Source organism: Panthera tigris, chromosome D4 (genome assembly GCF_018350195.1).
Source record: "Panthera tigris isolate Pti1 chromosome D4, P.tigris_Pti1_mat1.1, whole genome shotgun sequence".
Classification (NCBI taxonomy): domain Eukaryota; kingdom Metazoa; phylum Chordata; class Mammalia; order Carnivora; family Felidae; genus Panthera; species Panthera tigris.
The window spans coordinates 86305832-86320029 of NC_056672.1; the positions used below are offsets into that span (position 1 = coordinate 86305832).

The following is a 14198-nucleotide window of genomic DNA, read 5'->3' on the forward strand; positions in this document are numbered from 1 at the left end:
CTGTCCCCTCCAGGTGGAACACTCTTCTGCTAGAACTGCCCTTAGCAGGCTCCCCTTGTGCCCTGAAATAACCTCAATGTTGCCCCCCAACATTGAGCTACTCTCCGTTCTTATGAACTGGTTTTATTTTGTTCATAGCACTACTATTCTTTGAAACTATTGGTTTATCAGTTTGTTTCCTGTCTGTGCCCTCACCAGAATGCGAGCACCCTAGAAGCAGAGATTGTCTTAGGCACTATGTGCTCCATAAATACTTGCTGAATGAATGGGATTATATAGGGTGCCATGGCAGGGTAAGTCCCCCAGACATGACATGGGGAAGGTTTTCCAGAGGAAGTTAGTTGAAGGCTGAGACAGGAGGGCCTATAGAAGTTCAGGCGGAGAAAAAACAAACAAACAAAAGGATGTGGGACAGTCCTAAAGCATGGAGTGTTCGGGAAAACTGTACATAGTCCAAATCGGCTTGAGCAGGTTAGAGGAGAGGGGAGGTCAGAGGAGTCAGAGAAGTGTCACATAGGCCATGCAGGGCCTCGCTGCTCTGTGAGGGGTTTGAGCCCTATACTGAGGGCAGTGCGCAGTCCCTGAAGGGTGTTAACCCAGGGCATTTAGAAAGAGTGGCTGAGGGCAGAATGGTTTCTAGGGAGAAAGTGTGGGGGGCAGGTCTCTGGGAGATGCTGTGGGCCAGGTGAGTGGTACTGGTACACCGGTCGAGCGGCAGAGCAGAAGGAAAGAGGTGGCCAAGTGCCAGGGATATTGAGGAGGTGGTTTTGCCAGGATGAGGTTGAAAGAGGGATGCGGCATCAGTGACACCCAGCTCTCCAGCTTGAGGGACCAGGTGGCAGAGGTGCCATTCTCTAAATTGGGGAGGCCACCAGAGGGGGAGATGTTGGGGGGAAAGGGTAGGGTTCTGTTTTGAGCAAATGGAATCTTGGGGCACTTGGCTGGCTCAGTCGGCAGAACGTGTGACTCTTGATCTCAAGGTTGTAAGGCTGAGCCCTACCCCTGAGTGTAGAGTTTAATTTAACACACACACACACACACACACACACACACACACACACACACACACAGAATGTGGGTCCAAATGGGTAGTGGAGACACTTGCGGTTTTCCAGAAAGACAGAGTGGCCCACATGGTCAGCTGCTGAAGAGAACCCTCTTCTTGGTTGAGGAGGTAATATCCTTTGTGGGGAGTGGCCAGGAGGACTCTGGTCTTGGCAGGAGCCGTTTGGTGGAACGGAGATGAGGAAGGGACCCTTGGAGCAAAGCACAGATCCTAGTTCAAGGGGTTTGGAGAGAGAGATAAAGATAAGACTGTGACTGGGGGCCCGCAAACAGCTTGGTGTTTTCCTGTTTTAAACTGGGGGGGATTCAAGTCCTTTGGAATGTCAAAGGAAGCACCCAGAAGAGAGGGAGGCTGATGATTCCAGGAAGGGCAAGGGCATTTAGAGCTTAGGGGCCTTTCCATCCTGAGGAGGGGGTACCTCTTCCCGTGGTACCAGGCAGTGAGAGCTGCGGTAGGCTTGGGGGAAGGGGATGGAGGTTTGCAGGCTGGAAATGAGAGCTCCCAGGTGAGGGCTTCTCTTTTCTCCAAAAAGTATCAGGGAGATCCTCCTGGAGCAGAGATTGCAGAAGCTGTGACATGCCACTGAGGAGAGGAGGCAGGAGCAGCACAGGGGAAACGGCCCATTGGGCCTGATCAGAGTCCAGTGGAGAGTGGAAATCCTGTCTGCAGTAGCCCCAACATGCCAAAAAGCAAGATGGTTATAGGGTTTTCCCAGGCAGGGTTGATGGGAGAACCCACAGGCAAGGGAGTCAGTGACAGGCTGGATCACTTGATGGACTGGGGAGAGAGGAAAGGGACAATGGGAGGGGTCAATGCATTCAGAGGAGAAGGAGGAGAATTGAGGAGGAGGAGTTGAGGCTGGAGAAGAATTTGGAAACCCCTGTGACCAGCAGGATGGACAGAGGCTCTGGGATGACTCCAGGATGGGAGAGGAGGGGCACACTGCTTCCTTTTAGAAAGGGAATCCCCATTCTGGGGCTGGGAGTGCCTTCTGGCCAGAGGCTACCATGCAAGGGAAGGGACTCTCCCAGAGGACCTCAGACCTTTCATTGTAGGACCACTAGCCACCTAGAAGCTTTGGAGTGGGTGGGGCTGGAGACCAGGACTCCAGGGTTCAATGCCCCCACAGGTTGCCCCATCTTCAGGCAAGTCCATTCCTTGCTGGTTCCCCACCCTTCCCCCCTCAGCAGAGTTAGTGTGTATAGGCTTAGCCCTCTTCCCTGACCCTGAAGGGAGACCCAAAGGAGCCATAGGAAAGTAGGCCTTTACGGTGGGGGGGGGGGGGGGGTGACTGGAAGGGGAGCTTGGCTTCTTCTCCAGTGCTGTCTTTCAGCCCCAGCACTTCTTCCGGGGCCAGGCTCCATGCCAAGAGAAGCTTGGAGTGCATTCATTCCTTGCAAACCCACCCAGAGGAGGACCAGAGTTGAACCTGAGAAAGTGACACTGAGATGGAACCTGCCGCTGGTGCCTTCAGGCCCCTCCCTTTCCTGCCCTCTCCTAGGAGAAGCTGGAGCCCCCTTCCCATCTCAGCTGGGGCCTCAGGACCCCGACTCTGCCCCAGGGGAGGCTATACCTCCTGCTTTGTACGTGGCTGGGTCAAGGTGCGGGCTCTGGGGTTCCCCCTAGCTCTACACGTAGCCTGAGTGGCTTTGCTCTCTTAAAGGGCCGGAGCACCGCCGGCGCTGGCGGCGGAGGCGAGGACGACGACGCGTGGAAGACGCAGCGCTCGGAACGCAGCTGGATGGCGCGCCCAGGGCCGGGGGACCCCCGCCCCGCCCCCCAAGCCGGAGTCGCCGCGCAGGTCTGAGAAGTTCCTCATGGGCCCGCCAGAGGGCGCCCGGGGGGCGGGGGCGGGGCGGGAACCCGGGAGCCCGGCTAGGGCCGCCGCCGGTTGGTCCCGCCCCGCGGGGCTGCGACTGGGGTCCGAGGGTCGGATGGGTGGCCAGGGATTCCGGACTCAGGGGCGCCGGACGCTCAGTGGAGCCGGATTCCGGGGGCTGAACGCTCCGGGCTTCGGAGTGGGGCGTTCTCAGGCACCGGGGCGGCTCGGATGCCGTCCCCCGGGACCCTCCCCTCTGCCTCCCTTCCCCCCGCCGGCGCCCAGCCGGGAGGGCGCTGCCCCTGGGTCGCGAGTGGGGCGGGTCTCCGGGCCCTGGTCCTCCGCTGCCCCTGGCGGAGGAGAGGGCACTTGAGAATCGGCGCGTAGCGGGTGGGAGGGGGAGCCCACTCTTCGGGGGTACGCTCCCCCCACCCTCTCCGGCCGCCTCGGCCCCGCCCCGGCCCCGGGCCCCGCCCCGGCCCCGGGCCCCGCCCCGGCCCCGGGCCCCGCCCCGGCCCCGGGCCCCGCCCCGGCCCGGCCGCACCGCCCACTCCCCTTGGCCGGGCCAGAGCCCCGGGGGCCGCAGCCGCCGCCGCCGCCCGAGCGCCCGCCATGCGCGCCGCCCCCGCCGCCCCGCTGCTCCAGCTGCTGCTCCTGCTGGGGGCGAGGCTCCAGGCTGCGGGAGTCGTGGAGCCACCGCTGCCCGCCGTGGTCCTTACCATCCTGGCCCGCAATGCCGAGCACTCACTGCCCCACTACCTGGGCGCGCTGGAGCGGCTGGACTACCCCCGGGCCAGGCTGGCCCTCTGGTGAGAGAGACTGGGCATTGGCACCCTCTGGGCATGTACCCCCGGGTCCCACGGGCAGCCTCCACCCCAGATGGGCTCGTCTGCTCGTCCAGACACCACCCAGACAGGCCCCTCCCCTGGCAGACAGGCCCTCCGCAGTCGCGAGCCCCTGGAAAGAACCCCTTATCCCCTTGGCTCTGCGGACTGACCTCTGAGGACTTAGGTTGACCCCGAAACACTCACCCCGGCCCCTACTCCTCCAATGGGGACCTCCTCTGGGTTTAAGTGGGGTCCTCTTGCCCTAGCTTCAGAGCCCAAACTCAAGCCCCGTGGGCCCTGTGACTGGCTTGACCCGGAGTGGAGCAGACAGGAACAGCTGGCCTTCCCTGGGTCCCCACGTGGCAGAGATCAGCAGGACTGGGGGATCCTGGGGAGCAGGTGAGGGTGCTTATCAGTCTGGTTCCATGCTGCTCTGCAGAGGGGTCAGAACTGCTCCTTCTCTGGGCTGGTCCCAGCCTCTCTGTGGAGGGTGTGGGTCCTGCCATCCGAGGGCAGAGCCCCTTCCCTAGAATCTCTCCCCCAGCCGTCCCCACAGGGCGCTGGAATCAGAGGCCACAGTCCGTGGAAGCCAGAACAGGGAGGAGTCCCAAGCTGAGGTTGGGGATAAACCGAGAGAAATGACAAACTACCCCCCACAACACACCAAAGTTGGGCTTGGGGTGGAGCGTGGCCTGGGGAGGCGGCCCACAATGACCACAGTTTGGGAGTTAGTTAGTTCCCACCCCGCCAAGACGTGACACGTAGTTAGTCCTCACTTCTGGGGAACTGGCTTAAAGGGGCAGGATCACCTAAAACCCGGGGTCTTGGCTGAGCCCTCTGCGTCCCCCTCTGTCCTGGGAGTCCCTTCCACAGAGGACAGGTTGTGCTCTGTGGTAAGGGAGCTCCGTCCCATCAGCCCTTCGCAGGGGATGTTCAGAGTATGGCTTGGTCCTTATTACAGCTTTCGGGCAGGGGAGGCAGCAGCTCTTCTGTTCAGTCCTGAGAGGGGGAAGGGACTGACCTGTCTCCTGGCGAGGGCGGAAGGTATCGGGGGCACGTGGCAGGTGTGTTCCTCAGAGTCGAGGTACTTTTTCTTTCAAATGCATTCGTGTCCTGTCGTCTCAGCCCATGAGCCACGCAGGACAGCTTACAGTTACAGAGGCAGAAAGTGAAGCCCAGGGACCGATGGGACCTGCCTGAGGTCCCGCAGTGGGTCACAGACCTGTGACTGGGACCCGGCTGCTTGCCTTACTCTGTAGCACACCTCCTTCCGCTGCAGCACCCAAGGGTCTAGCCTCACAGGTGCTGGTGCTCCAGGGGTCACGGCTGCCTCGGGGTTTGGCTCCTCCGTGGCTCTGCCCCCTCACCCTTCTTCCTCCCGTGTCCCCAGGTGTGCCACGGACCACAACACGGACAACACCACACAGATGCTGCAGGAGTGGCTAGCCGCTGTGGGTGATGACTATGCAGCTGTGGTCTGGAGGCCTGAGGGGGCGCCCAGGTGGTGATCTCAGGGGCAAGGTTCCTGGGGAGATGGGCAATAGCTATAACCTAGAGAGGAAAAGGGACAGCCCCAAGCCACAGCCTTCAGGCCAGGGCTCTGTCCGCTGCTCTGCAGAGACGAGGACCACATGTACCTGCCCCAGGGGAACATCTCGTCTCTTTACCCTCTCAGGTCCTACCCAGATGAAGAGGGTCCCAAGCACTGGACCAAAGAAAGACACCAGTTTCTGATGGAGTTGAAACAGGAAGCCCTGACCTTTGCCAGGGACTGGGGGGCTGACTACATCCTGGTAAGAAAGCCTGGCTACGATGGAGTTTCCCTCAGGCGGCGGTATCAGTCCCTGATAGACATCTTGCTGTGACTTCACAAACCTGTAGGCTGGACCCTCCAGCTAGCAACCTGGGTCAGAACCCAGACCAGAGATTGAGCTTGGATCCCCATGTTTGAGTTCACATTAGCTACTAAGCCTGGATCCCTGAGACAGATTGCAGGGTATATACTGAGCCTAGATTCCTAGAGCCCAGAGTATAAACTGAGCCTGGTTCCCTGGACTAGAACTCAGAGTAGGTCTTTGACTCTACTCCCTAAGTCAGATCTAAAATAAAGTTCTCACGGGGCACCTGGGTGGCTCAGTGAGTTAAGCGTCTCACTTTGGCTCAGGTCATGATCTCACAGTTTGGGAGTTCGAACCCTGCATCAGGTTCTGAGCTGATGAGCCCCTTTCGACAGCTGAGAGCCTGAAGCCTGCTTCAGATTCTGTTTCTGTCTCTCTCTGTCCCTCCCCTGCTCATGCTCTTTCTCTCTCAAAAATATATTTTTTTCTAAGTTTATTTATTTTTGAGAGAGATAGAGACAGTGTGAGTGGGGGAAGGGCAGATAGAGAGAGAGGGAGAGAATCCCAAGCAGGCTCCATGCTGCCAGCGCAGAGCCCAATGCGGGGCTTGAACCCATAAAATCATGAGATCATGACCTGAGCTGAAACCAAGAGCCAGACGTGCAACCGACTGAGCCACCCAGGCACTCCCCTCTCTCTCAAAAATATAAATAAACATTAAAAAATGTTTAAGTAAAGTTCTTAGATCAGCAACTCAGGTTTAACCGCTGGACCCAATCCATGAACCAGTGCTCCAGACTAGATCCTTGGTCCAGAAACAAACTTACCTTGTTTATAGGTTCGAACTTTCTAACGGAAACCCTTCGGATCCCAGGAGATATGTGGGGTCTCTGGCAATCCAGAGGGATCCCACTCAGTGAATCCTTGGGGGTGTAGCCCAGACAAGGCTGGGACCTGTGACAGCCACCTCCCAAAAGTTCGCAGATACAGACAACATTCTGACCAACAACCAGACACTGAGGCTTCTGATAGAGCAGCGGCTGCCCGTGGTGGCCCCCATGCTGGACTCCCAGACCTACTACTCCAATTTCTGGTGTGGGATCACCCCCCAGGTAAGGCTGCGATGGAGGCCTCAGGTCTGTGGGCCATGGCGGGGGAGCAGTGCTCTGGGGAGGACGGGCCGCTGTCATAGCTCAGAGCAACCCTTTTCCCCAGGGCTATTACCGCCGCACAGCCGACTACTTCCCCACCAAGAACCGCCAACGCCGGGGCTGCTTCCGTGTCCCCATGGTCCATTCCACCTTCCTGGTATCCTTGCGGGCTGAGGGAGCAGCCCAACTCGCCTTCTACCCCCCTCACCCCAACTACACCTGGCCTTTCGACGATATCATCGTCTTCGCCTACTCCTGCCAGGCTGCTGGTGAGGACCAGCTCTCTGTGAGCATTCCTGAAGGCCTCTGGGCCTTTGCACATGCTGTTCCCTCTGCTTTGCACACCCTTCTCCAGTCTCCAATTCATCCTGTTAAACTCTTGTTGGTCCAGGTCGTAGCCTTTCTTGAGCCCGCTGTGCCAGTAGGCTAGATGTCCTTCTTATGGATTCCTGGCCCTTTCATGCATTGTTTCATTAGGCAAATGTTTATGGAGCACCTACCATGTGCCAGGCACTGGGGAGACAGTGGTGAGTAAACTCAGGCAGCCTCTGCCCTCCTGGAACCTCCAGTCCAGTCAGTCCAAGGAGCTCACAAATCAGTGTGCAATCACAGCCATGACAGGAAGGAATGTTTCTTGATTCTAGGTGCTCAGGGAGCTTAGACCAGAATAGATCTGGCAGGGAAGGCTTCCTGGAGGGTATGAACTTCGAGGCTGAGATCTAAAATATGGGAAAGCATCAATAAGAGCAAGAAAGAGCATTTCAGGCAACGGGACCGGCAAGTGCAAAGGCCCTGTGGTAGCAGGGAACGTAAGAAGGCAGGTGACAGGAACCCAATAAGTGAGGGAGACATGGTACAGGCTGAGGCAGGGGCCAGCCTATGTGGACCTGACCAGCAAGCATCTGGTCTTTAGCCTGAGAACATTGGGCAGCCAGGAACACTCTGATGTTGGCATTATTTTTAAAATGGAAATTACTGGAGGGTGTTTGGGCTGAATTGGGCTAAATCCAGTCCTGAGAAAGAGTCAGAGATGGGAGTGAGACAGAGACACCAGTGTTGAAAAGAGAATCTTAAGAAGAGACTAATTCGGGGAGAATGAGAAGTGACCATCTAATCCAGAAGTGCCGTACGTGAGCAAGCGGGCTGCCAACAGTGGCCAGAGGGGAAAGCGTGGTAATTGGCTTTTTCATGCAAGGGGTACTGGTGGAGTCCGTTGCAGACAGGCAAGACAGGAAATCTTACCAAGTGCAAAAAGTGAGCGAAGGAAAAACAGAGTCATGGAGAATCCGTGAGAAGAAGCGGAAGTGTTCCCTTGCTTTTCCAAGGCTACCGCTGTTTCAAGGGGCAGCCGCTGGAAGGAATTTTGTAATGGGGTTTTGTCTGTATCATTCAGGCTTCCGGCGCCCAGCTACTGAGTCCCTGCTCTGGACCAGGCTCTGTGCTCCCTGCTGGGCATGGGGTTGACTTTTAAGTAAATACTGTGCGCCTGTCGCTGAAGAGTTCGCAGCCCATAAGAGATAAAAGGGAAATGAGTAATTACAATAAAGGTGACAAATATTGAAGAAATAGAAAAGGTGGAGGGCAGCGCGGGCGGGGCAGGAGGTGTGGGGTTGCTTAGAGGGGTCTGGGCGCAAGGTGATGGTGCTGGATCCAGGCGGGGCAGCAGGGACGGGCATAGGTGGGGGAGCTTTAGCGGGTGGGGCTGGCCTGGCCCGATGGCTGTGGTCAGGTGGGAGTTTGTCTGCTCCTCCCTCCCCAGGATGCTCACCACCATCCCCCAGCACCCAGCTGGTACTCTAGACACATCTGTTGAATGAATAAACCATCTCAGCAGAAGGGTCCCTTAGATACTGTTTGAGTAAAGCCCTTTCTCCCTCCAGCCCCACGGTCGGGACACTGAGTCCCCAAGAAGACACGTGCTTTGGGTTCTGAGAGCCCTGCCCCGCCTGCAGCACCCACCCGGCCTCTCTCCACAGGAGTCACGGTCCACGTGTGCAACGAGCACCGTTATGGGTACATGAACGTGCCTGTGAAATCCCACCAGGGGCTGGAGGACGAGAAGGTCAACTTCATCCACCTGATCTTGGAGGCGCTAGGTGAGGGCTGGGAGATGGGGTGCTAGCCGGCTGCCACTGTTCCCTGCCACCCCCTGTGCCCCTTCTCCCAGGCCCTGGACCTGACTGGGCAGTAGGCTTGGGGTCTCAGCCTTACCTCTAATTCATTCCTCGTCTCTGGGCAAGTCCTTTTCCCCGCTGGGCCTCATTGTCCCCATCTCTACAATGAAGGCAGGTGAATTCTATGATCTCTGAGGGTTCTTCCTGCTGGGTGTTCTGCCGAGGGGGCAAAAATGAAGTGGGGGGCTAGGACTCCAGGGTCGCTGCTGACAAGAGCCAGTAGGGATTCATGATTAGGGGGTACTTTTCTTCTGCAGTGGACGGGCCCCCCATGTGGGCCTCAGCTCACGTGTCCCGGCCCCCAAAGAAACCCAGCAAAATGGGGTTTGATGAGGTAAGTCCCCTCAGCCCACAGGAGCGGGGTGAAGAGGTGGGTGGGCTCTCCCCTCCCTCTGCACCCACCCCCGACTCTGCACCCACCTCCCCTTCCTCCTCCAGGTCTTTGTCATCAGCCTGGCCCGCCGGCCCGACCGCCGGGAACGCATGCTAAGCTCGCTCTGGGAGATGGAGATATCTGGACGCGTGGTGGATGCTGTGGATGGCCGGTGAGTCTCCCTGGGGGTGGGGCCCTGGGCAGCTGAGGGAGCAGTGTGGTCCCTTGGAGCCCCCTAGGAATGGGGAGAGCAGACAAACGAATTGAGTGTTAGCTGTTCCAGAAGGTACTCACACAGGGCCTGAGTCATTGTGTCATAGAGAATCCCAGGGCAGACCCCGACAGGACAGGATGGCCTCCTTCAGCCTACTGGAGGGAGGAGAGTACGGTGGTTAAGGCCCAGAATCTGGAGCCCCGAGGCTTGCGCTCCAGCTCTGTCACTTGCCAGCTGGGTGACCTCTGGCAAGTTACCGCCACCTCTCAGCCCTGCTGTGTGAATGGCAGACGATTGTGTCTCCCTTTTAGGACTTGTAAGGGCTCAGTGAGGATTTTGCACAGGGCCTGACACATAGTAAGTATTCCAAAAGTTAGGCGTCTTTATTATTATCAGGCTTATTCTTTTCTATCTTGGACTTAGGTCCCTGATGGGTGGGGGCGGGAGCAGGCCAGTCATGTGGCCCTGGGAAACCAGAGGTCACACGGCTGCACTTGCCCACTGCTGTTTGCCACTTACACCCCCACCCCCACCCCCCGCCCTTCACATGGCGGGATGTCCGTCTTTTCCCTGGGCGTCTGCCCAAGGGGTAGATACCGTGTTCCCCATCTACTGACAGCTTCAGGCCACATGAAGCAGTAACAAGGCTGACATCTCCTTCAAACTAAACTCCAGGGTGCCCCCAACAGGCACAGGCGAGGCGCCCCTGGATGGGTCCCTGGCAGGCACCCCGTACCCCATTAGTCCCGTCTCCCTCAGGACACTCAACAGCAGTATCATGAGGAGCCTCGGCGTGGACCTGCTCCCCGGCTACCAGGACCCCTACTCAGGCCGCACACTGACCAAGGGCGAGGTGGGCTGCTTCCTCAGCCACCACTCCATCTGGGAGGAGGTGAGGAACCCCCTCTGGGCCCACACCCCCCGCGGGCAGAGCGGGGCCACCCTACTCACTGCTCTGTGCTCAGCACCCAAGGGAATCCGTGGGTGAATTCATATATTTTTAAAAACCTGGCCGGCAGCTTTTTTGTTTTTAATTTTTTTTTAATGTTTATTTATTTTTGAGAGAGAGAGACCGAGCGTGAGTGGGCAAGGGGCAGAGAGAGAGAGAGAGACACAGAATCCAAAATAGGCTCCAGGCTCTGAGCTGTCAGCACAGAGCCCGACGCAGGGCTTGAGCTCACGAACCGTAAGATCATGACCTGAGCTGAAGTCTGACGCTTAACCGATTGAGCCACCCAGGCGCCCCAAGACCTGGCCTGCAGCTTTGAACTGTGTTCATCCCTGTATCTTATTCATTCTGTCATCTCTGTTGGGCACCTCCTGTGTGCTAGGAGATATTCTGCTCTGAGAATACAGAGACAAACCAAAAAAAAAAAAAAAAAAAAAAAAAGGCCTTTCTGGTTCTCTTGGGGCTCAGGGACCAGGGGAGGGCACAGAAACCGAGGAAGAACGAAGCTTGCCATGGAGGGTAGATGTACAGGCTTGTCCTAGAGTGTGGACCAGCCTAGATTCCTGGACTGATGTGGGGTCAGGGTGGCATTGAAGGGCAGTGAGAAGAGTCTTCTGGGCAGAGGAAAACAGTGGAGCAAAGGCCCTGAGGCAGGAAGGAACTGTATGTTCAGAAGTGGGAAGAAGAAAGGCCTGGGACTTGGCCAGGAGGACTCAGCTTAGGGCTGCGGGTATGGGCACCAGTGAGAGGTCACTGCCTGGCCACTGAGGAGGGACGAGGGGACTGGCCCTGCAAGGGGACGGTGCCCCCTCCAGGAGGCAGCACCCAGGCCCGCTTCTTGTTTTTATTTTCTACTGCAGCCGAAATATGTGCATGTGAGCTCATATTTCTGTTTGTCTCCCTCTGTCTCCGAACAGATGGAGACTGTCTCTGAACGTGATTTCTATTTCACCGTTAACCGTGCTGATTTCATGTTCTTTTCACATTTCCAGAAGTTACAAAAAGTACTTTTTCTTAGGGATCGTGGGGGGTAGAGTCTTTCTTCAGAAAAGTCCAGAAGGCCTGGTGAGGAACTGGGCCTGGAGTCCAGTAGATGAAGGTTCAGATCCCAGTTCTGCTATGGGCTGTGTCCTTGGACAAGTGGTCGTACCTCCCTGTGTCTCCGTCTCCTTACTACAGTACAGGGACGTCTTGTGTCCTGCCTCTCGAGGGTCCCTGGGATAAGCAGTAGTTCTGTGGCCCCTGGGGTATGGCAGCGCTCTGTGAATACAGCAAAGGTTATGATGGCTGTCATGATTCTACTTGAAGATTCTACCTCAGGGGAGGGGGCCTGGGGGGCCTTGAATGCCAGAGCAAGATGTTGGAATTTCAGTCCCCAGGAGGTGGGAGCCCCAGCAGGCTTTGGAGCAGCTGACTGACATGGCCAGGGCTGAACCTTTGGCATATAACTCAGGCCAGGGAGAGTCAGTCATTGTCAGGCAGGTGGAAGGGGACAGCCTGAATCTAAAGAGCCATCCCCCTGTGTTGTGTCCCCTTCCCCCACACCACAGGTGGCTGCCAGGGGCCTGGCCCAGGTCCTAGTGTTTGAGGACGATGTGCGCTTTGAGAGCAACTTCAGGGGGCGACTGGAGCGGCTTATGGAGGAGGTGGAGGCAGAGAAGCTCCTGTGGGACCTGATGTAGGCAGCCTGCGCCTCCAGGGGCAGGGGAGAGGGACGGCCTCCCCACCGAGCCTGGCCTGTGGGATGCAACTGGGGAAGGGGTCCTCTGACACCCTAGGACCTACAGTGACTCCCGGGCCCCTTGGTGTCGCCCATAGCTACCTGGGCCGGAAGCAGGTGAACCCTGAGGAAGAGGCAGCCGTGGGGGGGCTGCCACACCTGGTGGTGGCCGGGTACTCCTACTGGACGCTGGCGTATGTCTTGAGCCTGGCGGGTGCTCGCAAGCTGCTGGCCTCCCAGCCCCTGCGCCGAATGCTGCCTGTGGACGAGTTCCTACCCATCATGTTTGACCAGCACCCCAAGTGAGTCTCCGGTGGGGGCAGGGCAGGGTCACCTGACCCCGGGGAGCCGACCTCCACAAGCATGAAGTCCCCTCGCTGGGCAGCTGGGGAGACTGAGGCTGGCGAGGCTGAGTCACTAATGCGAGGTCACCGAGGAGTAGCCCAGCCTAGCTTTGGAGTCAGACCAACCGAGGTGTAAACCCTGTGCTGCCGTGTGGTTTTTAGTCAAGCCACTTCTCTGTTCTGAGCCTCAGTTTCCCCGTCTGGAAAATGGAGATGACAGAAACTCCGCTTCTGGAGTTTGTCGTGAGGTCTTGAGGGGGAGGGCGGTGAGGGGCTTCGGGCAGGTGAGGTGCCCGGGCTCCAGGCAGGGCCCCACCTCAGCCCTCCTGAGCCTTTCCCCGGCCTCACAGTGAGCAGTACAAGGCGCACTTCTGGCCACGGGACCTGCGTGCCTTCTCTGCGCGGCCCCTGCTCGCTGCTCCCACCCACTACGCAGGGGACGCCGAGTGGCTCAGCGACACGGAGACATCCTCACCCTGGGACGATGACAGCGGCCGCATCATCAGCTGGAGTGGCTCTCACAAGACGCTGCGTGGCCCCCCCCTGGACCTGGCTGGCAGCAGCGGGCACAGTCTCCATCCCCACCACCCCCGGGACGAGCTCTAGGTGAGGGCAGGGCTGGGAAGAGCTCCCCCCCCCCTACTCCGCCGTGTGTGCCTCGGTTTTCTCTCCCCCGCAGGCTGACTGCATCTGGGTCTCTGTGTTCCCCTTCTCAGCCTGCCTTCTCCCCTCCCTCCCTCCCTGCGGCTCTGTCTCTGCGTGTGGCTCCCTGCATTTCTGTGTCCACCTCAAGCTTTCTCTCCCTGCCTGTCTCTGTCTCTCGGACCTTCTCTGTGTCTTCTCCTGTCTCTGCCTCTGCATATCCCACTCCCGTTCTTTCTCTTTCTCTCTTCTCGCCTCTTCTGTCCCACCAGGTCCAGGCAGTGACTCCAGAAGAGCTCTCAGGAGCAGGCCGCAGCTGGCCAGGGAGCGGACCTGGAGATCGCTGGCAGGAGCCGCCACCAGAAGCCACAGACCCCATAGAGACCCGACTGTCACCTTAGGCATGGCCACTCTGCCCTCTGGCCCCACCTTACGTGGGGAGAAACCACTCAGAGATGGGTCCCCTTCTCCGAAGTTCATGTAGCAAAAGGGCAGGGCTCCTCTCACCCTCCTGACTCAGGATCCGGGGTGGGGGGGAAGGTGGGGGGCTCCCCAGCCTTCAGTTCCAAACTGGGCCGACACCAGGAGCCCTGCCTTCCCCGCAGACCCAACTGCTGGGGCCCTTCTGCCATCTTCTACCTCCACCTCAGTCCCCTCCCCACTCGACGCCTGGGTCTCACCTGCCTGGGCCCACCCTCTCCCCTGGCCAGTGGGAAGTACAGGGTGGGTGAGAGGAGGGCCCTTGCAGACTTGGTGCCCAGCACATGGTAGGCCCTCAATAAAAGCCAGCTGGTATGTGCACTTTATATGTCTAACTCCTGGATGAGCCTCTTTGTGTGTCACGAGGTCTCGGAGGGAAGGGTTCCCACCAAGGGTGCCCATATGGAGGTGTCATGGCTGAGCAGTTGGAGAAGCAGAGAGAGGAGGGCAGCCTGGAGGAGGAGTCAGGCTGACTGGGCATGACCATCTCCTTGCCTGGTGATCTGGTGTGGATGCCATCCCTCCCTGGGTCTTAGTCTGGTGGTGAAATGGACATGGAAGAGAAGTGTCGTGGCTGGGTGGGTATGGAATGGCCCGGCCC

At 58.2% G+C, this 14198-nt stretch overlaps 1 protein-coding gene across 3 annotated transcripts; it reads left to right on the forward strand.

The window, feature by feature from the left end:
- Window positions 1–3461: 3461 nt before the first annotated feature.
- Window positions 3462–13923, forward strand: CERCAM (cerebral endothelial cell adhesion molecule). 3 transcript variants are annotated; one of them, XM_042964960.1, is made up of 14 exons: window positions 3528–3694; window positions 3979–4111; window positions 5103–5213; window positions 5388–5505; window positions 6528–6662; window positions 6766–6970; window positions 8678–8797; window positions 9133–9209; window positions 9314–9420; window positions 10222–10354; window positions 11962–12089; window positions 12230–12433; window positions 12826–13081; window positions 13390–13923. In XM_042964960.1, exons 1-13 carry the CDS (start codon window positions 3619–3621, stop codon window positions 13079–13081), a joined length of 1803 nt encoding a protein of 600 aa, XP_042820894.1. In that variant the 5' UTR covers window positions 3528–3618; the 3' UTR covers window positions 13390–13923. The 3 variants fall into 3 exon arrangements, with proteins under 3 accessions (XP_042820896.1, XP_042820894.1, XP_042820895.1); XM_042964961.1 differs by lacking the exon at window positions 13390–13923 and adding an exon at window positions 13192–13343; XM_042964962.1 differs by lacking the exon at window positions 3979–4111 and having other exon boundaries at window positions 3462–3694.
- Window positions 13924–14198: the final 275 nt, after the last annotated feature.

Coding starts and splice junctions, on each gene's coding strand:
- CERCAM (XM_042964960.1), top strand. CDS start 3,619: ATGCCGAGCACTCACTGCCCCACTACCTGGGCGCGCTGGAGCGGCTGG. Junction 4,112..5,102: donor TGGGGGATCCTGGGGAGCAG/GTGAGGGTGCTT, acceptor CCGTGTCCCCAG/GTGTGCCACGGACCACAACA. Junction 5,506..6,527: donor GGGGGGCTGACTACATCCTG/GTAAGAAAGCCT, acceptor ACCTCCCAAAAG/TTCGCAGATACAGACAACAT.